This window comes from Polyodon spathula, chromosome 4, assembly GCF_017654505.1.
Source record: "Polyodon spathula isolate WHYD16114869_AA chromosome 4, ASM1765450v1, whole genome shotgun sequence".
NCBI classification, from domain to species: Eukaryota; Metazoa; Chordata; class Actinopteri; order Acipenseriformes; family Polyodontidae; genus Polyodon; species Polyodon spathula.
In genome coordinates, this window is record NC_054537.1 from 11889576 (window position 1) to 11914913 (window position 25338).

At 34.7% G+C, this 25338-nt stretch overlaps 1 protein-coding gene across 1 annotated transcript in view; it reads right to left on the reverse strand.

Annotated features, from left to right (window-relative positions):
- Positions 1-209: 209 nt before the first annotated feature.
- Positions 210-25338, reverse strand: part of LOC121314183 (protein disulfide-isomerase TMX3-like) — a 28602-nt gene continuing 3473 nt past the window's right edge. The window contains 13 exon segments of the mRNA XM_041247194.1: positions 210-1855; positions 2128-2196; positions 3314-3443; positions 7750-7806; positions 8457-8510; positions 8773-8865; positions 10075-10093; positions 12810-12845; positions 21930-21996; positions 22372-22449; positions 22751-22850; positions 24256-24336; positions 24756-24801. Of these exon segments, the coding sequence (XP_041103128.1) occupies positions 1577-1855; positions 2128-2196; positions 3314-3443; positions 7750-7806; positions 8457-8510; positions 8773-8865; positions 10075-10093; positions 12810-12845; positions 21930-21996; positions 22372-22449; positions 22751-22850; positions 24256-24336; positions 24756-24801 (1109 nt within the window). The 3' untranslated portion in view covers positions 210-1576.

Consider the following 25338-nt stretch of genomic DNA (forward strand, 5'->3'; position numbering starts at 1 on the left):
ATTATATTTTTTTTTTTTTTTTCTGTAAGGCATGGGGGGTGTGTGTGTGTACGTGTACACACACACACACACACACCCCATGCCTTCCAGGGAAAAAAAACATTTTAAAAAATGTGTTTACTGTCACCTGATTAACTATATTGAATTTAGATCTCACACCGGCAGAAATACCGCAAAATAACCATTTAGTAATAAACCATTCAGTCTTCTGCAATCTACTAAAATACTTTACTGCCCATATCAAAAGAAAGACTTTCATAACAAAAAAAAAAGAAACATTCCCTAAGATTCACAAATCTCTGTTGTATTGCACCAAACAACAACCACAAATACAGTGGTAACTCAACATCCATCTATAAACTGGCTGTTAATTACTTGTAATAATTCTAGGTACAGTGATTTCAACTGAAAAAAATTAAATAAAAATAGAACATTTTAGCTGCTTCAGATTTTTTTTTTTCCTTTTAATTCAAGAAATGTGACTAACTGTAGAGTTGCATGCATTAGGGTGTGCCACCAAGGTCAATAACAATAATAACAATAACAGCAACATCAAGCATCAACATCAGTTTAAAAACAAAGAAGCATCAAAAGCTGTCTGACCAAAACAAAGTTTTTTTTCTTTTTTTCAATTCCAGAAGAAATGCATATAAAAACAGATCTACATTATTTATAATGAATATCTTTGCCTGTATTAATGCAAAGAACATGCCTCAGCAGGTGGCTGAAAAACATTGTGGTTAATAATACAAGTTTAAACCAGGCATGGAACATAGTATTACAGCCGTGCAACAGGCCAGCAGGTTTTCTGTGTCTCAGCAGCACTATGCAGTTAAAAGAATGTACTTCCAATTAGAGCTTTGATGCCTTGATGTTGAAGCTTTATAAAATTAGGCTACTAGTGCTGACTAATACCACAAAGACTGATCTAGGTATATAAACGGTACTCACAGACACAGCAATACTTGTTAAAAGCAACACTAACACTCAAAACTAAAATTGCAAAACTTGTAACTTAATCTATTTATTTATTTATTTATTTAAATCTAATGACCTTCACCCCAGTTTAATGCTTCCCTACACATTTACTATTTAATCCAGCGAAACTTTGCTTTGGTCCGAAAGTAGATGCTTGTTTTGTGGCTTAATAACTAATTATTAATCCCCCCCCCCTCAATTTCAACAACACTCCGGAAACTCGGCTAACTTGCACCCCTAAAGAACATCAGTTTCTTTCTCTTTACTTCTGAAATTTAAACATATTCAAATTGTTACATTGCATACTTCTTGACAAGATTAAATGCATAGTACTATTTGTTGTTTTTAACTCAAGTGTTTAGTCTTACTGCAGCCAATGCCCTATTGAAAGCATGGTACATGCATTTGTCTCCGCAATTACGTTATTTAGTTTTCTTTTTAAACATTAACCTTACTGTTTCTGTAACAGACAAGTAAATACATTGACAAAGCTACTGGACCAATCTTTGTCAGTCTTTACTGGATCCTGATTGATATTGAATATATAAATAAAATAGCCTTTCAATTTAAAAAGAAAATCCTAGGGGGAGTGATTTGGTTAATCAGTTTTCTTTTCTGTTGATGTTTTTTCTTCATGCTCCTCATCACTGTGCTCAGCTCCACTCTCTGGCTGCTGTTCGTCATTGCCATCCTCAAGTTCCTCCTCACTTCCCTCGTCTGTCAGTTCTTGATCTTGGCCTTCCTTCTTGAAGGGCTCTGCTTCCTCCGAGCCATCATCAGAGTCTGCTGTACAGATTCCATAGCACATGATGCTGATGACACCAAGAGGCAGACCAAAGAGAAAGCATCCGAGAAGAGGAGAGCTCTTGAAGACAGACTGGGGGGGAATATTTATATTGGCATGTAAATATTTGGGTAGTTCACATAACGATGAAAACTCTGCAGCAAATATATTGTGAATGTTACTTTTTGCACAATTATCTTGGAATTAAAAAACAAAACAAACAAAAAAAAAAAACTCTCAAAATGAAACCCTCTACTTTATTACTGGGCATGGATGTACTACTGATATAATACTGATACAATCATGAAAGACATTTAAATGGTGAAAGACTGTTTTGGAAATTAGGGAGATTCGTTTGTACTTACAACTACTGTGGACTTTGCATCATAAACAACTCTTTTGATGCGCTGAAGAATGCCATCACCACCTTGTGCCTGACAAAAAAATAAATAAAAAATAGAACATTTAATTAGAGGAAAAAAAAGTAGACCTTTAATTACAAAGAGACAATTACACAGCTCACAAATGAAAAATAACTTTAAAAAAAAACAAAAAACAACAAAAACAAATCCGCACCTTGTCTTGCCTAATCGGTTTTAAAAAAACTGTGAAAACATGCTAAATGTAACTGCTGTTAATGTCATGCCCTGCATATTATCATCACATTGAATATCCCGGCCAGAATATAATACAAGTCAATGAAATCAAGCTCTCAATAATATCACTTTGGTGATTATCACATGCCACTTAATAGCAAACAAATGTATCAGTCTTACAACTCATTGGCACTCCTCTTAATATGGTTTCAAGTTGTGTGCATGTACATTGACAGGCTGAAATAACTGCTCTATCAAACAAAGGAGAAATAAACAACTCTTACCGACACATTCTCTTTGCTTCGGGAAATGACTGAAGGATGAAGCCCTTACACGTAACTAAGTTCCCGTTGCTGGATTTTTTAACATTAGTTTTTGGTAACAATATTACTTCACAAATAATAATAATAAAAAAGTAATCCTTACGTTTAAGTAGTTGCTGTTACAGCCTTTATTTATATATATTTAGTTACTGTTCAAAAGAAAAAATAAAGCACTTCGGGGCTTGGGTCGGCCATGGTGACCCCTGAAGGCTTGCTCGTAAGCTGCCCAGAGCTGCGCTGTTCTCCGACACTGCAGCTCTGAGGTGGCTGCATGGTGAGTCTGCAGTGTAAAAAGAAGCGGTCGGCTGACACCACACGCATCGGAGGACAGCGTGTGTTCATCTTTGCCTCCCCCAGAGTCAGCGCGGGGGTGGTAGCGGTAAGCTGAGCATAAAAATAGTTGCATATTCTAAATTGGGAGACTACTAAATTTAAAAAATTTTAAAAATAAATTAATTAATTGAAAAAAACACAGTTTATACTCCGCTGTGCTGGGCCTCATGTACAATTCATGCTAGAAAGCCAAGGTCAAATAGGCAATTATTTAAAATTACAACCAACCAACTTTATATTATATTATAATTACACACACACGGCATGATGTAAAAGATCTGATGTAGGTGTAAGCCTACCTCTGCTGTGCCATCTAGAACTTCGTTTAGAAACCGAACCAGGTCCTCAATGTATTCAATAGGCTGACTCGGAAGGAAGTACTGCTGGTTGGATGTATTGAGCACAATGATTGTTGGCATAGTTACTTCACTGAAAATGAAATAAAAGGTTTTTAAAATGATATATATATTATATATATATATATATATATATATATATATATACACACGATATATACATTTCTTATTAACATCTTAATGAAGGAATAATATGTACTGCCAAGTAATTTCAATTGCAACAACAAATGCAAATCTCACTTCAATTAAAAGGACGTCAGCTGTGTTGGCATGGCAACATGTGGTCTCTGATCTCAATTGGGTAAAGCATTGCAAATTTCTCAATACATTGTACATTGCTTTAACATGGAATCAAAGACTGGTTAGAAAATACGTCCCATATGGTTTTAGTGAAAGTTTGCTTTTGTATTTGAATGTAAACACAGTGCCTATGTGAAACACCTGCTCACCACATAGCACTGACTCTTACATGATCTAGCATGCATCAACTACATCAACTTTAGTGAGTTACTGCATGATGAACTGTATACCATAACATTAAGATAACCACTTATTTTTGTTTGCTGTTATCATACCGTGCACATTTTCTACCTGCCCATCCCCAATGCGTACCATTATGAAAACCAATAAACTAAAATGTTGCATCTTCCAACAGCTAAATAAAGTTAAACTTTAAATAATACCAATAGCCATGACAAAGTTACTTCAAGTTATTATAGTAGGGAAATTGATTTTTAAACTCTAGGTCTACACCTTTAAGGAGAAAATAAACCTCCCAAAACACACATGTGAATGTCTGTTTATAGATAGTAGTAAAAATCACCACCAGGTTAAATTGGACATGTTGCTTTGCATAATACTGGAGGGTTTTTCCAGGTATTTACTTAGATTGATGCAGAGATTGATGGGTGGGCTGTTTTTTCTCTTCTAAACCAACCTTATTCACAACACAAATAACACAGAAGAACATTCAAAAGTAAACACAGTTGATAGTACCAAAGATTATATTTTTCACAAAACACAAACAAAATCTTTGCGGTCATACCAGTCTAAGTGTAACAAGGTGGGTTACTCAATCTTATGTCACTGTATATTATTCAATTTTTGGTTGTTGATAAAAACGTTAAAATGTATATTGAAATGATGATGTTATACTTTACAATATGCTGCTTCTTTCAGAATCGTGGAAAACTCCTCAAGCCTGGTTCATACAGAACTTCTGTTTCAGATGAATGCGATGCGTCAGGCGCAGACAGCTAAAAGCTGTGCAGCTTCACTATTTCCTATAAAAGGACGCATCGTGTTGCAGCCCTTTTACCTGTGCAAAGTTGTTGCAGCTGTTCACAGTTTAAATACAGACTGCATTTGCAAAATTGGATACATTTACATTGAAGTGCTATAGATGTGCTGAGTTTGTACCACAATACAAGGAGGATTAAAAAAATCTAAAGCAACGCTGTTGGTACATCCGCCCTCTCAACCAACAGAGAACCTAAAAAGAAGAATTTCAAACATTATTTTGAGAGATGCTGATATACCACAACGAGAGATATTTTAGGTATTTTAGAATGGCAGGTGAAAGGCTTGACAGTCTGTTAAGGATGTATGCCTTTCCAAAAAAGCCAAACGTCGCAAGATTGTAGATGACTTAATTCCGACTTTGACAAGGGTCGGAGACCCTAGATTCCAATCAGATATTAAGTCTGTCTGAAGTATATACTGTAAGTTTTGTACACTAAAGTAACATTTAAACTTGTCAGTGGTCAAAAGCAGTAGTTTTGTAATGTATGTAGTAAATGTAGTGTATTTGTAATTTAGAGCAATTTGTAGATTTTATTTTTTACTTTTATTATGGACTTTTTTTGTGCTGATCAGTGGCAAAAACTCCTGCTTAAATCCATTTTGATTCCTTGTTGTAACACAATAAAATGTGGAAAAGTCCAAGGGGGGGTGAATACTTTTGAGAGCCACTGTGTATATATGTGTGTGTGTGTGTGTGTATATATATATATATATATATATATATATATATATATATATATATATATACACACACACACACTCTCTACTGGCAAGAGCCTTGCACTAACACTGTGGAATTTGATTTCAGATATTTATTATTATTATTAGTCGTAGCAGTAGGATGGGTGAACAGAGCATGTGCGTATTGTCAAGTACTTAAAAAAAGTACTGTACTAAACATTTTGACTAGACGTTTTTATATCATTAAAGATGAATATGAGGCAAAAGTAGAGAATGTCACTTTTTATTTCTGCCGTTTTCAATACATACATGTTTTACCAACCAAGAACAGCAGCACTTTTAGAGTTCCATCCCCCTATTTTATGTCAGCATAAGTATTGGGACAATTCAACTTAAAGCAAATATAAGTATAAAAGTTAGTATTTAGTCTCAAATCCCTTGCATGCAATAACAGCAGCGAGTCTGCGACCCACTGACATCACCAAACTCTTGGTATCGTCCTATGAGATGTTTTGCCAAGCCTTTACTGCAGCCATTTTCAGCTGTTGCTTGTTTTGGAGAGTTTCTGACTTCAGTCTCCTCTTCAGCAAATGAAATGCATGTTCAATTGGATTTAAATCAGGAGATAGACGTGGCCAGTCTAAAACTTTCCCCCTTTTTTTCCCCTGATGAACTCCTTGGTTGTGTTGGCAGTGTGTTTTGGGTCATTGTCCTGTTGCATTGTGAAGAGCTGCCCAATGAGTCTGGTGGCATTTCCTTGTACACTGGTTGCCAAGATGCTTCTGTACATTTCTGAAGTCATTCTGCTGCTGCCATCATTTGTGACACCATTTGTAAAGATGAGTGAGCCCGTTCCAGAGGCAGCCATGCATGCCCATGCCATGACACTACCTCCACCATGCTTCACAGATGAGGTGGTATTCTTTGGATCATCTGCAGTTCATTTTTTTTTCTCTCCACACTTTTTCCTTCCCATCACTTTCATAAAGGTTAATCTTTGTCTCATCTGTCCATAAAACTCTGTTCCAGAACTGTACTGGCTCATCTCTGTACTTTTTACCAAATTCTAATCTGACCTTTCTGTTTTGGGTGCTGATTAGAGGTTTTCATCTTGCAGTGTAGCCTTTGTAATTCTGCTGCCGAAGTCTTCTGCGAACAGTAGATTGTGAAACTTTCACCCCAGCATTCTGGAGGTTGTTGGCGATTTTACAGATACTTGTTTGAGGGTTTTTTTTTATTTTAATTTTTTTCACAGCTCTGGTTTTTTTTTCACAGTTGTTCTGTCATCAACTGCTGTTGTTTTCCTTGGCCGACCTGGTCATTGCCAATTGCTGAAGATACCAGCGGTTTCTTTGTTTTTCAGGACATTCCAAACTGTTGATTTGGCTATGCCCAACTTTTGTGCATGGTTCTAATTGAGTTCTTCTTTTCTTTTAGCATCCAAATCGCTTGCTTTTCTTTCATAGACCACTCCCTAGTCTTCACGTTGGATTATGCTTTCTGACACCAAACGCAGACTTCAAAAGGCAAAAGCAAATGATAGAACTGACACTACATATTCACAGCTCTTATGTGTGAACAATCAATGCAACAGGAAAACACTTAATTAGAAACACCTGTGAGCCAAATGTCCCAATTCTTATGCTCACAGAAAATGGGGGGATGGAACTCTGAAAATGCAGTTATTCTTAGTTGGTAAAACATGTGTGTGTTGAAACAGCCAAAAATGAAAGGCAACATTCTGTACTTTTGTCTCATTCATCTTTTAATCATATTTTCATTATTGCTTGAGTGTACAGCAAAAATAGCAATTTTGACTTCACTGTCCCAATACTTATGGAGAGCACTGTGACACATGTCACCCACATGTGTTATTTATATATATATATATATATATATATATATATATATATATATATATATATATATATATATATATATAAATATATATACACACACACACACACAAATCTTTAGCAAATACTACAAGGATAGTGCACAGCACTTTCTTATGGAATGTTTCCATTATTATTGGTGTAACGCTATGTCTTTTCCCCATCACACTTTTTTTATTGCATTTTTTTTGGTGGCCACATGAGGCAGGCGGCACTTTGTGTTTTAACACAATCTAAAAACTTTGTGTAAACCAAGTTTAAGAAAGCTGTACGGTTTCAGTAAGTAGCGAAACTGGAGCTCAGACACAAACATTTAAATACAACCTCTCGCATTTTAATATTAATTAGGTATTTGCATTGGGAAGGAGAATTTTTCAGGCTAAAAATGTACATGGAAACACATACAGCCTCAAAGTACTACCAAAATAGTGAGAAAAAGGGGAGACTTATTTTTCTTTTTTCACAAACAGAACATTTATATATTTCTTTTACAGTACTTACTCCATAATTAGGCTGTTGATGTAATCATTCCCATCCATATGGCCAAACTGGAAGTCCCTGGAAATAACAAGAAATCTGCTTACAGTATGTGCATGTTTTTAGTCTGAAATAGCAATAATTGTAAAAAACTAAATTCTTAAACCAGTACAAAATCCAACTGAATTATCAGAAAGTCTATCCCAAAAACCATTTGGTTAAAATCAAACAAGTAGAACAACAAGCAAGAAGTGACAATGTACTGTAGTGCACACTGAATTAACATTCAATGACAACTGAACAATTCAACAGCACATCTCACTGTAATGGTTTTAATTGAAGTGGGAATTTAATGGCATCATAGGAATTCTGTATTAAGAATGCGGAGACTGATTTCAGAAACAACTGTCTGACATACTTCTGACTCCAGTGGCTGCTTCAGGCAAAACACATACATACTCTAAAAATAGTTGAGATCTTTGTGTATGGAACATTTTTTGAAAAAAAAAGTAAATCAGGTTATGTTCTGAACCCTTGCTAACAAGCTCATATGGTTTGCTGCAGTAACCCACGTGATGTAAATGCACTGAAAAACAATCTGTCTGTACTAACCCAACTCCGAAACCACACTGCCAGAAATCAGATACTACTAAGTCAAGCAGATGTATTTTACTGTGCAACTGCAAAAGACTTGTGCTTACAAGGTACGTCTTATGAGCAGTTTCTCTTACCTGTTGAAGTGCTCCCTATAGTCCTTAGCTACTGTTTGAATTAGTGATTTCAATCTGCAATGAAAAAAAAAAAAAAACACTTGTCATTCAATAGAAACAAGTCTTCCAAATTTAAACTTGTGTTAAAACACCCTAGACATTTTAGAACACTGGCTTTTATGTACACTATACTTAAAATGGCTCATCTCCTTTAAAATAATGTCTTCCATGTGGTTCTTGTTGCATACATTCCAGACTACTGCAGTACAGAGCTATAAAGTTACCAAAACAAAAATACACACATACATTGCATACAGTGCTATTCTTAACAATTTACCTAATGCTCTCCTCAGATGGATTTTTATCATCAATGACTGCAATTCCCACCAATTTTCCTGTAAATAGAGAGAGCAACAATAATTTAAAATAACTTTAAAAAAGTGTACACTACACCTTTAAAAAGTCTACCCTATTCTATTTTATATTACATAATAAAACATACTTCCTATATTAGTTTTATGTGACACTCATTCAGCATGAGTTACAACAACAATTTGACTATAGACAAGGTCTGCCACCTAGAGGCGGCATAGCACATTATAGGGTTTACAATAATTGAATGTCACTTTACATTCTTTTGTTCAGTTATAAATAAATAAATATACATACATAAATAAAACAAATGTATAAAACATCATATATATATATATATATATATATATATATATATATATATATATATATATATATATATATATATAATATAATTCTGTAAAAATATTAAAAAAAAAAACACAAGGACTAAATTCACTACAAAATTGAGGAAAATAAAACCATCAGAAGTACATCATACAGATTTTTTAAAACACTAATTGGGCCTTATTTACATTGCCCTATTTCAATTTTTGTCAGCCATTTTTGCCATTTGAATTTGCTATCTGATTGGCACATTTTTGCTTAAAATGTATCTAATATAGAAACATGGCCAATTAAACAGGATAATTGCATTGGAAATAGAAGTCTACAGCTACACAAGAGATTACCTGTACCTGCACTGAAAGCAGGTGTGGGATATGTAAACAAGTGTGTAAATTCTAATCACGTTCTGGTTTCAATTTGTGTGCAACCAAACGTGTATCTCTAGCAGAAAAATCATGCTACTGTATACAGTGTAGTAGAATGCCAATTATTCTTACAGCACACAATTCAGTGTGTGTGTGTGTTATATATATATATATATATATATATATAACATAAATAAAAAAAATGACCTAACACATGAGGTATATATAAATGGACATGAAGTTCAAGTTATTTAATTTAGGTAGTCACATCAATAGGAACTTTAGAGAGGAATAAATCTTCCTTCTATTATCCAGGTAGAAGTAAATCACCATCTTCTTTGACCAAAATGGTTTGCAGGTATTTTAAATGAATAAAATAAATAAATAAATAAATAAATAATCTGAAAAAACGGATTATAAAAATCTTTAAATACGTTCTTATAGGAAAGAATGAAGAAGTATATGTTTCTGCAATCTGATCATGCCTTTGTTAAGACGGGTTTGTGCATGGATGTTAAGAACTGCAGACCAATAGCAATAGTTGTTCTTATCTGAAAAGGCAGTCCATATTAAACCCTTTAAATCTTAATGATCCTCATGTTTTATATACCAAGTTTCAGTACCAATGCAACACTCCTGTAACTTTCTGAAATCATACTGTATTTAAAAATACTGATCTATGAATAAAATTATGAACACTAATTTATTTACAAAAGGCATTTGATCTTGCTTGTCATAATCCATTAGGTTTAAAACGTCCTCAACAGTGAATCAAATTCCTATGCCTTACATTTCCAACAGAAACACAAGGTAGAAGGTCGGATATACTTTTAGCGAGTTATAGCATTCCCAGGTTCCGATACCTGGTCTGTTGTTCCTTAATGACTTAACAAATTTCCTCCTGCATGACAAACCTTTTCCTGTGCTAAAAGAATAAGTTATGATTTTAACAATTCTATTTGTTCCTGGCTGAAAAACTATTTTATTTATTTTATTTTTTTTTTTTAAATGTGAAAACTTAAATGTCAACTGAATTCTGAATTTCACGTCTTGAACCAGGCAACTGTGCTGAACAGGGCTCTTGTTTTAAATACCAGCGAGTTGCTTTCTTCTCTCTTTTTTATTCTTAACAGCCAATACAGCTAGCTGCAGGCCTAGTGCACTGGAGAGCATACCACAGTCTTGGTTATAAAGAACGTTTACAGCTGCTTTCAAAGGTTTTACCGTACTTTGTTTTAGCAGAAGAGATTTACCAAGCCGTATCTGGGTTAACCGTGAACGTGTTTTACAATAGTGTGAAGGTTTCCCACACTGTCCCAGACATTAACCTATCACTGCTCTTTTTATGCCAAATTAAAACTAGGATACCACTTTTTTATTTTTTTTTTTTTAAAAGGAGGCAGTATAATCATGATCAAATATAATCATGATCCATACATGCTGGTCCTTTACTGTGGCATGGCTTACATCTTGATTTCAGGCAAGTTTGTTTGAGCATTTTACTGCTCCTGTAAATGCAATCACAGACTAGACAGCGAATACAGGTATTTGTTTTTCAATTTCTGTTATTGCATTTTAACTTTTTTTTTTATCATGCGGTCATTTGCTGTGGGATCTCCTTGGAAACCAGACTTCCTGTCTCAGGAAGCAATTAACTTAATTTATATTTTAGTTTTGAAATAACAAACCCTCACAGAATACAGGAGCTACAGTACATGTCATGCTCTCAAAAATATTTTCCTGTTTGCACAGTATACTATTTACACTCTGTATTTGTTCATGTTTTGTATATTATAAGCTCTTTGCCGCACACCTTTGTAATCTACTGGTATTAGTATTACTTACTAAAAGGGTGTAAGGAAGTGTACATGCCTGTTCTCAAAGATTGCCAACAGATGATGCTGCATAGTAATGGCCCGATTCAAGAAACAGGTTTCAAGACCAACAAAAAATTTAGACAATTCTGCTTTTTACTACTAAAATGAGTTTGTCTTTTGATTAAAAAAAATGCTAAATAGGATTTTAAACTGAATGCAGTGCTATCAAACAATAAAAGTACACTGCTTGCCTTGTGCATAATGGGCAACCTTTATTTATTCACATCAAAATTCTTATTGTGCAAAAATACTTTGACATCAACTGTCACACTAGAATAAACTGTAATTTTTGTGACTACTTTTATTCAAGTATGTCTTCTAGAGCAGCACTTTTGTTCCTTTGAATAAAATAGTTTTTTGTATGTCTAAACCAGCTGCTTATATATATATTTCATGGATACCATAAAGCTTAACAGTTTGAATCCAATAATACAGCAGCATACAAAATTTCCACCCAGTTTCTCACATCCACAGTAGCCAGTATTTCATCAGATTAACATTTAGTGGACCATGAAAAAATTAAACAAAGCAAGCCTCTGTTACACCTGACTGCAATTTTTACAATGCAGTATATATTGTCAGACCTTTTTATATGATAAAACATGCAAAGGATTACAATGACAGTAGTTCTTTATAGCTTAACTACTGCATGCCTTTAAAGACCAAAAAGAAAAATTCTGAAAAATATAGCAGTACAGAGAGAACATATGATCCTAGTTTAATAAAACAATAAATGATAACTATTGGCTAATTTGTTGAAGATCACCAGCTGGCCCCTTTTTTACTGGGGCAAAATAACTAGTTCTTGATTTGAAACTGTGTTGGTGGGGTTTTTTTGTTCAACATGAATCGTTACAAAAGAATAGGGTAAAATATAAACAATCTGTACATTTTATGATTTTCGATTGTCAATGGTGAACAAAGTCACTTTACATACGGACTCTTTGGTGTATGACATATAACTATGTGACGACTTTACGTTTGTAAACCCCATAAAGAGTGATAAAAAATATTGATAAATTTTATGCGGAAACATAATGAATATATAAAGTACGTTGATTGTATTATAATAAATAACAACAATAATAATAATATTGTTGTTATTATTAACGTTAGGCAGGTAGGGACTTAAATCCCACTTTGTTAGAGACACTTTAAAATAGCTTTGTCTTGTACGTGTAGTGGCAAATTACAATACAATTATATATTTGGGAACATAAACGAAAAACGTAATCTAAAAGTGTCCTAGCATCAGTGTTTAAAAAGTAAAATCCTTTTATATTTGTACATTTTAAACTCCAGTGGTGTTTTGGGGCGTTCTGTGTAACTAAATTTAGAACACCGATGTCAAACAATTTTATTTCAGTACTTTGTGGTCACTACTTCTTTACTCATCTGTCGGGGAATGTTAAAAGCAGAGGCGTGTCCACCACTAATCCACGCAAAAAGTTCTCAATAATCACTGTAGCCTGCAGAGGGGAACTTGTTTACCAGATATGTATTTTTCAGGATACTTATTTGTTTAAACGATATTTAAATTTGAGGTTTTAGAATTGTATTCCCTTATACAATACAATATACAAAGTAAAATTACAATATACTGAATATGTAACAGTTTTTTCTTAATATTATGCAATTATGTGTTTAAAATTCTACGCATATCTCCCGAAGGATAGGTTAATCAGAAGCTTTCAAGACCTCAGGAGGTCTCTTCTTCAGGTGAAAGTAGAAAAGAGAGAGAGATTGATGCTTACATTCAAAAGGTGGCATCAGAACTTCAACAAAACTAAATTTTGAATCACTACATTTCTAATACCGTAAGGAAAAATGCTGTGTTGAAAACAGGACATGTGGCCACACAAACAATGACAACTGTTGTTTCTGTAAAATTTATATATATATATTATATTATTATTGATTTATTATTGTATATTATATAATATATATATCTATATTTTTTTTTTAGTGTCGAGACCTTTTTTAAATTCCTGGTGACGTTTTAATAGTAAAAGAGACCAAAATGATGAATATCCATACACGAACCCATTTTACCTTGTAAAAATAAAAATAAGATATTTGATGACTTTGTAAAGGGAGGGTTTAAGGTTGATTTTGTGAAAAAAAATGACAACTGGTCAAAATAACAAAAAAGATGCAGTGTTGTCAGACCTCGAATAATGCAAAGAAAATAAGTTCAGATTCATTTTTAAACAACACAATACTAATGTTTTAACTTAGGAAGAGTTCAGAAATCAATATTTGGTGGAATAACCCTGATTTTCAATCACAGCTTTCATGCGTCTTGGCATGCTCTCCACCAGTCTTTCACATTGATGTTGGGTGACTTTATGCCACTCCTGGCGCAAAAATTCAAGCAGCTCAGCTTTGTTTGATGGCTTGTGACCATCCATCTTCCTCTAGATCACATTCCAGAGGTTTTCAATGGGGTTCAGGTCTGGAGATTGGGCTGGCCATGACAGGGTCTTGATCTGGTGGTCCTCCATCCACACCTTGATTGACCTGGCTGTGTGGCATGGAGCACTGTCCTGCTGGAAAACCCAATCCTCAGAGTTGGGGAACACTGTCAGAGCAGAAGGAAGCAGAAGTTTTCTTCCAGGACAACCTTGTACTTGGCTTGATTCATGCCAAAGCTGCCCGATTCCAGCCTTGCTGAAGCACCCCCAGATCATCACCGATCCTCCACCACATTTCACAGTGGGTGCAAGACACTGTGGCTTGTAGGCCTCTCCAGGTCTCCTTCTAACCATTAGACGACCAGGTGTTGGGCAAAGCTGAAAATTGGACTCATCTGGGGGTGCTTCAGCAAGGCTGGAATTGGGCAGATTTGTCTTTGTGAAGGACACATGAATCAAGCCAAGTACAAGGTTGTCCTGGAAGAAAACTTGCTTCCTTCTCCTCTGACAATGTTCCCCAACTCTTGGTTTTTCCAGCAGGACAATGTTTCAAAAATGCACAATTTTCAAAACTCTTGGGTCGACAAAAACAACTTAAGATGGAGATCTGACAATGTCAGCAGATAGCGCACAAATGGCCTATAAAAATAAATACTTTGAAACAAAATCAATTGGACAGCTGGTTTGCTCGCCACCTTGAATTTGCGCAAAATATTCAAAGATCCTGTCTGAAACCGCAATGTTGATCGACACCAAAATTGAGGATTGACAAGGTCCTTTCTAAGTTTTGTAAAATCACGGCTTTTTAGTTAAAAAACATTGATGTAGCGAGCAAAATACCAATTGGCTATATTTACATATATTAAAGTATAAATCCACAATGCAATATACTAGAGACATGAAACTGAGTACAATCGTAGAAGGTAATGTAAAGTAGTGTCAATTTCAAAATGGCGTGTTTTGGTTACATGGTTTGGCAGCCATATTGCTCATCAAAAAACAACTTTTATGACCCATAACAAGTCCAGTGTTGCAAATATGCTCTTCAATGTTGGCACAGTTGTGCAGCCCATACCAAAGTAATAACCACTAAAATCAAAATCAGATTGATCACATGGTTTGGCGGCCATATTGGAATTAACATTTAAATTTGATCTCCTAGGGTGTGCCGATAGGGTCATAGTTATAATGGAACACATATAGGAAGTCATATGTGCTCTATGAAAAAATGTCATCAACGCAACCTCAAACAAAACTGTCTCCTTGCGCCTCAGGGATCACAGATAGAGTCACAGTTCATACAGAACACATATAGGAAGTCATATGTGCTATAAAAAAAATAATTTAAAAAAAGTCATTACTCATGACATTTGACCTCTGCTAAGGGTCAAAAATGAACAACATTTCAATTGGCTACTAACCCACAATTCCAAGATTTTTACCAAAATTGACAAAGTCAGCTGTATCTGTGCACTTAAACTTCAGCGTAAGACTATGCACCGATACAACTTGAGTAGTCAATTAACTAATTATAGGAAACGTAGCAAGCTGTATCAGCGATTTGTGATGATTGAAACATGTTTTCTTTGGAAGCCTTTATAGTTGTTAGCAACTCTAGTTTTTTTTTTGTTTTTGTTTTTGTTTTATTTATTTATTTCTTTTTATTCCATGGTCGGACTTGGTGTCTTCCGAATGACAAAACATCGAACAATACTGTCTATACACGGAGGGAAAAAAAATACAGGGGTAAAATTTAGTTTGCCTCCCCTACCCCCCCCATTTTTTAGCCATTTCTACATGAATCATAGGCAATGTTCCCTCCAAGGCTAAAACGTGCGCATTTTTCACAGTAACTTGCAACAACCTTCGCACTCCGTTTACTAACTTTCGCAAGTTATCATAAATATCAATCTCAAATTGAGACTCCAGCCTCTCAAGGTAAACCTATTATTTTGAGACCATCCACATAAAGCATTAACGTAAGCATATTTGTGTCTGTCTTGCAGTTGATTCTCCGATTTCCCTCCCACGTCACATTAGTGCAGAGCTCGCTCAGGCACCAGCGAATCTACTGGTACAGGGTGGACAAGGTGTCTGGCGATTCTGCCTCTGTACAGTGCTGCTCGGTGCTGCTTTACAGTTTTTAACTCGTCGTATAACTGAATACTAAAATCAATGAAGCACAATCTTCCTGCATTATTTAGATGTATAAATACTCTGGTAAACATACATAAAAATCACAACACTCACACTGACAGTGTTTGTTTTATTTCCCTTTTAAAAAACGAGGAAGTCTACTTGCTGAAGAAAACTTCAAAAATGTCTTTGTCATGTACATAGTCGAACCAATACACATTTTAAATGAAAAATTTAACAACGATCAACAATTCAATCTTTTTTAGGTAAGAAATTTATTCAGCATGTGCTCGTCCAGTCTGAAATGTCAGCTGCACAACGAAAGAAACAAAAAAGCACCTTCAGTAGGACAGGAGCTAAGAAGTGCGTTCTGATCTGATTATATAGGATAAGAAATTTTGCGATTAGTATCTCTTAGTGCGCTGGTAATTCGGTAAGATGATTAGTTCAGTATCGAGTGCAATCCCATTACGATTATGCCAGTCAGTACACACGTAGAGAATAAGAAAGCAAATAAGACGGCAACAACGGCAAAGCACTGCATTTTTCTACGCTGAAAAACTAAGACCTGATGTCAAGGCGGAGCTTTCCCGAAGTAAGGTAACTTAATTGCGTATTTCATAATTGTTTAGTTTACTTCTTTCCACACTACCTGCCTTTAAATGAAGCGATAAATTAGCAATTTTAAACCATGGCTGTTTCTAAATTTAATTATGTTTTCTGATGACAAAGAAATGAGCTAAAATTAGCTATTTTTCTAGTTCTACAATCCTTAAAGGAACTTGATCACTTTACTGTGTAAAGGATGTAGTCACTACACCACACACCATTGGTTTTATAAAGACATTCTGTCTGGAGACACGCCTCTCTTTAAAGACACTGGAGACACAGCAAAGTAAGTAGAAATAATTGAGAGGATTAATTACACGTTTACATTAAAAAGGGGCTTTATTTAAATTACCAATCAGGTAATACATAGCAGTCAACCACCTGTTTTAGAGCAACAAATCAGTCAACATGCCTTTATCAGTGTTTCATATTTTATCCTGGTTATTATTATAATGCCAGTAAAACGTTAAACTTATTTTGTGGAGTGCTGTATATAGGATTACTCTTACATGACATTGCTGGACTGTTACTAAACCATTTCATTTGTTTTTTTTTATTGTCACTGTAAATGCCAGCAATAAGCTAAACAGGTCTTTTCAAAATACATTTATTTGTAGACTGAACTACTGTGTTAGTGGAAGACTGTAAATATAATTCTCACAACTCTGCTGGACATTTGGTTTTCTGAACTGTTGTAATATAATTATTAGGTTTTCCTGCTTATTTTAATGCCAGCAATGAGCCAAGTGATGTCTATGAACATTATGACAGGTTTGAAGTGTTTTCAGGTGTGTTACTATCTATTACAGCAACAAGAGTCTGACTGAAAAAAAAAAAAAGAATAGTGGTAATATTTATTAAAGGTATTTATTTTAACTAGCAATATAATATTTATGTTCAAAATACCATATTAAAATATTAATACGTTGATATAAAGTGGGCACAAATGGAATTAGCCATTTCTGAAAAACATAATTTGGTATTCCCAAGAATGGAACAATTACTAGCCCTAAAGATGGTTACAATTGAAGGCAGTGCAGACGCCAGTGTTTTATGCAGTAGTATAACACAATTTTGTGCAAGCTACCAGTTAAGCATGCAGTCTATATCTATGATAACAGCTGACAGGGCTGCATGTGATTAGAGAACGTTTCAAAATCAGAAGCAGAGCCACAATAAATGTCTTGTTTAAATTTTAAAATTGTTGAGATACTTGTGTTGAAATATTGTTTCAATTGTATAATGCAACAAAATTAGCTTAATTAGACCTTTTAATTGTTTTCAGCACAAACAGTTGCATATTCAATATTTATAGCTAACTTGAAATATGCAACAGTTAAGAGTTGAAAACAATTAAAAAGGTCTAATTAAGCAAATGATCAGTTTACTTAAGGGTTAGTTAAGTAATTGAGAGCTCAGCAGACACAGTGGGTCCACAGGACCAGTTTGGGAACTACTCCTCTACAGTATTACAAGGTGTGCTAGAAATTTTAGGTATCTTTGTCTACGATTGATTTCTTATCCTTGACTTACCATTGCGAGTACAAGAAGTGTTAGAAATGTCAAAACTACACACATTTCAAAACTGTATCTAGGACTAACCGATTGAAGCTACTACTGTGGCATAAATGAGTAATTTGCACTTTTATATTTTGCAGTAGAACACATTTCAGACTTTTGGTATCTAAACTAAAAAAGACAAACAATTAAAATAATTTTTTAGTTAGACTAAATAATGTAACTAACACTGGCTCCCACTTTGTTTTTCTTTCATTTTAGCATTAAACAACGGCGGTCCATCTCATGTCTATTACAAAAGACTTGGATATTTTGTCCATCAAGGTGCTCGAGGACGACGCAAAAAGCACAGTGTTTGTCATTCAAATCAAATGTCAAAACCATGTCCTGTTGGATTACTGGCGAAGAAAAATGTTTTTTGATAATGGCCAGGTGCAACAAACAGATATAATATGTTCTGACCCCATGGACAGTATAGAGTTTGTACTGAGAGTGCTACATTGCTCAGTAACACTTTCTAACAGTGACTACTGGAGTCCCTTCGTATTTGGACTGGTGCTGGATGCACAAAATCTTAACTTCCAACTTCCACCCCACATAATGTGGAATGGAAATATCACTGAAGTGATGAAGGAAAACACCCTATTTATGAGTAAATGAAGCAGTGAGCTTCTTTTAAAAGTAGTACTGGGAAGTATTGCGGTTTTAGTTGGCATGGATGCCACCATTACTAACAGATAAACGACAAGTCCACACTATTTACAGTATCAATGCATGTCACGCCACAAATGACATCTGACAATTCAATGTTGAACTCAGCTGGAAAACAATAGTAACCTGGAGGAAAGACAACCCTTTCAATACCTAAACTGTAGGGCACTTCACCTTGGAGCACGGGTATTCACTTTTCTAGCAGTTCCGGCTTATGAAGCACAAAGAATCAAATGCAAATATATATATATATATATATATATATATATATATATATATATATATATATATATATATATATATATATATATATTTTATTTTCAAAAAACACAGGGGTTTTCAATGTCCCCAAAAGTCCAGCTTTGGTCGAAACAAGCTTTCGAACGAAACAAGGTCTAATAAGATTACACGTAACTATTGATATAGGTTCTAAAACCTTAGGAGACATAAAAAATGTATTATTAAATTTATATATAAGTGCACGTGTCACAAACAGAATAACTATATATGTGATTACACTCAATTTAGTTAAACTATAGTCGATTACTGACTGTTTGTAACAAGAGTAAGCAAAAACAACGTTAATTATTAATAATTAATAACATATATTTATAATACTATATAAATATATATATATATATATATATATATATATATATATATATATATATACACACACACACACACACACACACACAGGTTAAGGGGCCAAACTCAACTATGGGTTTAAAAATTTGACAGTTTGTAAGTGGTAATAAAGACTTCTGGTAATAACAATGTACAAAATAATGCTCGAGCGGAAAAATCACGGCTCTGGTGAACAGAAAAAACTGCCTAGAAGTAGTTGCTCTGGGCATTGAATGATTCAGGCTTAGGGTTATCTTTGGGTCAGATAACGCAGACGTGGAGTTCGCTGGTTTCGGATCAGATGAAACAGACTCTGCAGTCTGATTAATTACGCAACAATCAATATTTGATTATTTTTTTTTTTTCTTTAATTTTAGACACTTCAAGAGCTTGTAACTCAGGAACCATTTATTTTCTATTGAACGTTTTAATGCTACAGTGCTACTTTGGATGTTAATTTATTATTTCGTGTTGTGGTTTCACAATGGACACTGCAATTTCTTACTTGCAGACATGATGTAAAGGCCTTTATTTTAGTGGACCAAAAATGTCATGTGTTTATATACATTTTTTTTTTTAAATGTAGCGACTTTTATTTCAGCATTTTTCACCTACAAATGTGTTTTTTTTTTTCATTATGTGGTTTTGCACTAGACACTGCAGCTTTTAGGTTTAATGTGTGTTTTGTGAAAAATTAGAAATGGCAAAACAGTTGACATACTGCAGCAGCTTTGAACTGTATTTCACCAGTCAGTAAATATGTTAACTGCACTTCTTGATTCTTTATCGTGACTGAGTGCTGTGCTCTACCTCTGAATTTTAAGCATGCCCGATTGTAAACTTAATCTATCTATCTAATGTAAAAACTGCTCCCTCTGCAATATTGGCTGTAATTTTGCCCGTCTGAGTCAACGCCACCTCCACCTTATGATAACTTCACACCTGCCTGGGCACTGACTCGCAGAATACAGTAAATATTTTTAGTACATGGAAGTCCATCATGACCAGCACAAATATCACATGTATATTATATAAATTGTGTTGTGATCAGTGTATTGTGTAGTACTGTGTCCAGTGTACTGTTCCACGTTTGGTGATATGACATTATGTAGGTATCAAGTCTGCTGCTTGGTTGCTTCTGTACAGTGACATGCACTATAGAGGCACTAACAGTAGTATTGAAAGAAACCTAGTAACACAATTGAAGCAACTAAATTCTATGACAGTGCCTTGTGTAACATGTATACACATTTGTTTTTAAATCTAGTTCATTCACTTAAGAGAATATATTATTTATTATTTCTTCACCAAACCATGATGTAGTTGCAGCAAAATTGAGTTTAGTTCAGTAAAAATGTTCCCCATACCAATATGAAATAATTCAAGTAATTTCTTTCATACTTTTTTTGAACTACGGTTACTGTTCTTAAGAGCTTGATCAACACTTACATTTTTTCTTGTGTTAAACAAGTAGTCATATATAAAACATTAATATGACAATCCTGCCTGTATTCACGCACAGGCTGCCATTGTTGTCTTCTAACATCTTTAAATTATGTGTAACTCAGATTTTGCACGTATCATCCCCATCACCAAACTGGTACCAGTATGCAATACGGCCCACCAGGGTGTGTGTGTATACGTCCAATATATGGACGCCTCTGGACGTTGTGCGGCACGAGACAAACTCGAACCCCCATGAAGTCTATATATTCAACGAATACGGACACCCTGAAGGGCCTTATTGCATTTATAATCCAGGAAAAAAAACAATTGATTTGAAGAAAAGAAAGCAAGCATAAATCATGTTTAGGGCAAAACATTTCTTTTTTTTAAATTAAATATCCTTATGCCATGAAAGTAGTCCCATTTATACTGAACTACACACTAAATTAAGCTGAGTAAATTAATTTTATTAAAACATGCAAAAGTACATCTTTACTCTTACTATTGTGTATATTGCCATTCAAAAGATGCTCCATGGGGCGGAGTTGAGACGGCACAGAGTTTTTTGTTTTTTTTCTTTCCTGTCACTGACAGTGAGCAGAACAGACAGGAGGAATAAAAAAATACATTCAACAGCGTCTCGGATTGCAGTCATTTTTCAAGGTCTGTCTAAGAGAGTGGTGGATATCGTGCAGAACTGTCTGTTTTTCTGTAGCGTTTACAAACCACTAAAAATTAATTATTTGAAGTGAGCAAATATAAAGGCAGTGATTTTTTTTGTTTAGTTTTTTGCTATCTTCCAGTTCATTTACTTGTACTTCATGCAAATCGGCACGTCTGTTTACTACTTTTGGGATTTTTGCAAGTAACTGGTCACTCAGTTTCATAATTATTGTGTACATCTGTAACTAAGAAAGGTGGCAATAGATACTTTAAATTCTGTGAGGCTGTGCAGTGATTTAGAATATATGACAAGGCTCCAACTGTCCGTATCCATCCAATATACGGACATCTGGAACCTTGCTCAACCAATCACATTGCTTGTTTCAAGTGCCATTGCCAGCCCTGGATTATAAAGCAATATAAACTCACCATCATAAACAAAGTACGTTCCATCCTTGAAGACCAACACAGCAGGTAACTCTTGCAATGTCACATGCTAGAACACAACATTAAAATAATTAGCAAACTATTCCTCCTTGCAGTTAAAATGATTAAAACTGGGAGAGTTGTAATGGCAGCTTTTTAAATAATAATAATAATAATAATAAAACAACCTTCCTGCACATTTCACACAGCAAAACATAATGCTCACTGAAACTGCAACAGAGTTTTAGAACACATTCGAATATAATCCAGCTTGCCATGTTTTGCATTAAAAACAGACAAACATGAAAACAAAATGAATGCTGTGTTTCTTTTAAAGATAAATAAACAACAAAAAGGATGTGTTATCAAACACAACACTGAAAGACTTCAACTGTGGTGAGATAGGTTACTGAGTTCAGTGCTTTTTGTATACGGACATACATACCTTAAGCAAAACTTCTTCTGAAGCAGAAAAGAAATATGTGTACACAATCAACTCTGATGCCACTTCAATGTACTTCTCCTGAAAAAGAGGTGCAGCATCATTGGCATAGTTTCGTCAGTCAAAAGTTATTTTAAAACATAGGAGAAACTAACACACAGTTGTTTTGATAGCGATTCAGCAACAATGACACGTTAAGCTATTCACCCAAAAGAGGCAAACACAAAACTTTAGTTTCTTCTACTTATTATTTGTAAAATCGATTCCAGCTTTTAAAAAAATATTGCTGACTACCAGTTTTATTATTTTAGGAAGGACAGTTTTTCATATATACATTGATGCAGAAATAATAATAATAATAATAAAAAAACACAACACAAACCTTTAATGGTGATTCTCCACCAACATAAACAAAAAGCACATCGTGTCTCTTTTGCACGTGTTCAAACATTTGCTGGCTGGGAAGTGGGCGCACAACTGGTCTGAAAGGGAACATAATTAAGATTTTTATTTTTATATATACAATACATTGGTTGCAATGAGGCTAATGTGATCAAAATGCTTACGGTTATACTGACAGAGCAAGAGATGTAATTTCAGAAATGTGATTTTGCAGTATTGGTTAGCACCACTTTAAATGCATTTTAGATCATTTACAGCAGCTGAATGTCAATAAGAATTAAGAAAAAAAAATTCCTAGTACTAGGCTTAATGCTGATAACATCAAGTTATGTAATTCACATTAAAAAGAAATATATTTTTTTTAAAGTTCACTTCAGTAAATTTGTTAACCAAATTTGTTTTATATGTGATTAACTTCAAGAATATCACATTTAGATTGAGTATACATTATGCAACAGGATTCTGTTTGAGTTACATACAATAAAATAGATTACCGAGCCCTGCAAACTTTTTTTTTCTTTTAAATATAAAATTAGGGTTAAATCAGATTTCACCTCAAGATGGAATCACATGTAACCTGACAAAAACTGTTACTGAACAGCTATGCTATATATCTTTTTTTTTTCTTTTTTAATTTAGTGGTCGACATTTTTTTAAATTGTTTTCTTCTCTAATTTAGTTATATTCAATTATTTTTCCCACTGCTACCACCCCTGCCCTGACTCAGGAGTGGCGACGACAAACACATGCTGTCCTCCGAAACGTGTGCCGTTAGCCACCCGCTTCTTTACACACAGTAGACTCACTATGCAGCCACCCAGCGCTACAGCTTCGGAGGACAAAGCAGCCCTGGCCAGCTTACAGGTAAGCCCACAAGCGCCCGGACAGACCACGGGTCGCTGGTGTGCTGAGGACACCCTGGCCAACCTTGCCCTCACTCCCCCCGGAGCAGCACTCGGCCAATTGAGCACCGCTCCCTGGGAGCTCCCGTCCTCAGTCGGCAAAGGAATAGCCTAGATTCGAACTGACGACGTCCAGACTGTAGGGCACATCCTGCACTCCACACGGAGTGCATTTACTGGATGCACCACTCAGGAGCCCCGATGCTATATCTTTTTCAACATTACAGCTGTTCATTTATATTGACAAACCTATGTTCATAAATTACTATTGACCCATTTTCTCTGTATGAAGGGAATACATGTACTTTATTTGAGTATTTCTATGTAAATGTCACCCTGTTTATTTAGCTCAATTATTACCATGTTCATTAATATTTCTAAACAAGAAAAAGTTAGACTGGTAAAAAAAATATATAAAGATCCTTTTCAAAGCTGCTTTATTTATAATCATGAAACACACATATTGTTGACTTCCTGTAGGGCAGAATCCATTTCAGGTCATCATTTCTTAAATATTCTTCAAAATATAATGTTACTAACCAAAAATCTGTATAAAAACAACAAAATCAGAGGGAGAACTTACCCTGCTACTCTATTAGCAAACTCTATTATGTCGTCTTTGGTTCTTGGTCCTCTGTAATTGTAAGCCAAGTCTCCCTTCAACCTTTAGGAATAGAATAAATGGTCAGTTTTAAAGGATAACCCTACAATCACTTATTAAATAAAATAGAGCTATATAACAAGTACAATATGGGATTAAAAAAAAAAAACATAAATGAAACAATTTTCCAGTTTGTGGTGTTGCTTTCATTATACCAAGCACCACAGAACAGGGTGATTTGCCAGTCATTCTGTCACTGGATTTGAATTATCCAATTACAAACTTAGACCCAGAGTTGATTCTGTTTATTAAAATAACTGATAGAGATTACCTATCTATCTACACACACTAGCTTTTTTCTTCAGGTGTAACATGAATTTTGCATAAGAAATAAACAACCAACAAACACCAACTTATTCTATATACAAAAAAAAGTTTTTCAATGCTTTAACTCTCAACACTTGTGGTACAATTATACTTACAGTTTTATAGTTGGATAACCACGTACTCCAAGTTCTGAGGCAACACCTAGAAAACAAATGCATAACCATTACAGAATGTTTACATACTAGTAGGAGCATATCGTTATAATTGACTACTCATTTTTGCATAGCATGTGTATGTACTGTATACGCTGACCTTTCTGTGCATTTGTTGGTAAAATCGGAAGATGAAAATCCACCCATCAGTGAATGTTTATTGTGCATTTTTAAAGTTAGTAAACATGTCACATGCTACTGATTTACCAGTGTTTTGCTAAATTAACTTGTAGCAGAATGTATCAAAATGCATACAATAAGTAAAATTTGTGATGTCTTCAGTTTAAAAATTAAATACATTGTCAAGTGCCAAATTACAATGTGAAGTGATGGTTTACAATTGTATTAATAATCTGCCATTTACTGATGCAATGCAATATTGATACTCTGAATCAGACCCCAAAACACAAAATCCGTGCATCCCTAGCTAAAACTGCTACGCAAGATAGGTGAATCTGCACCACCCTTTTGATCTCTGAGCCAATCCTTTCGTGGAACGGGGGTTAAAATAACTACACAGCTTTTT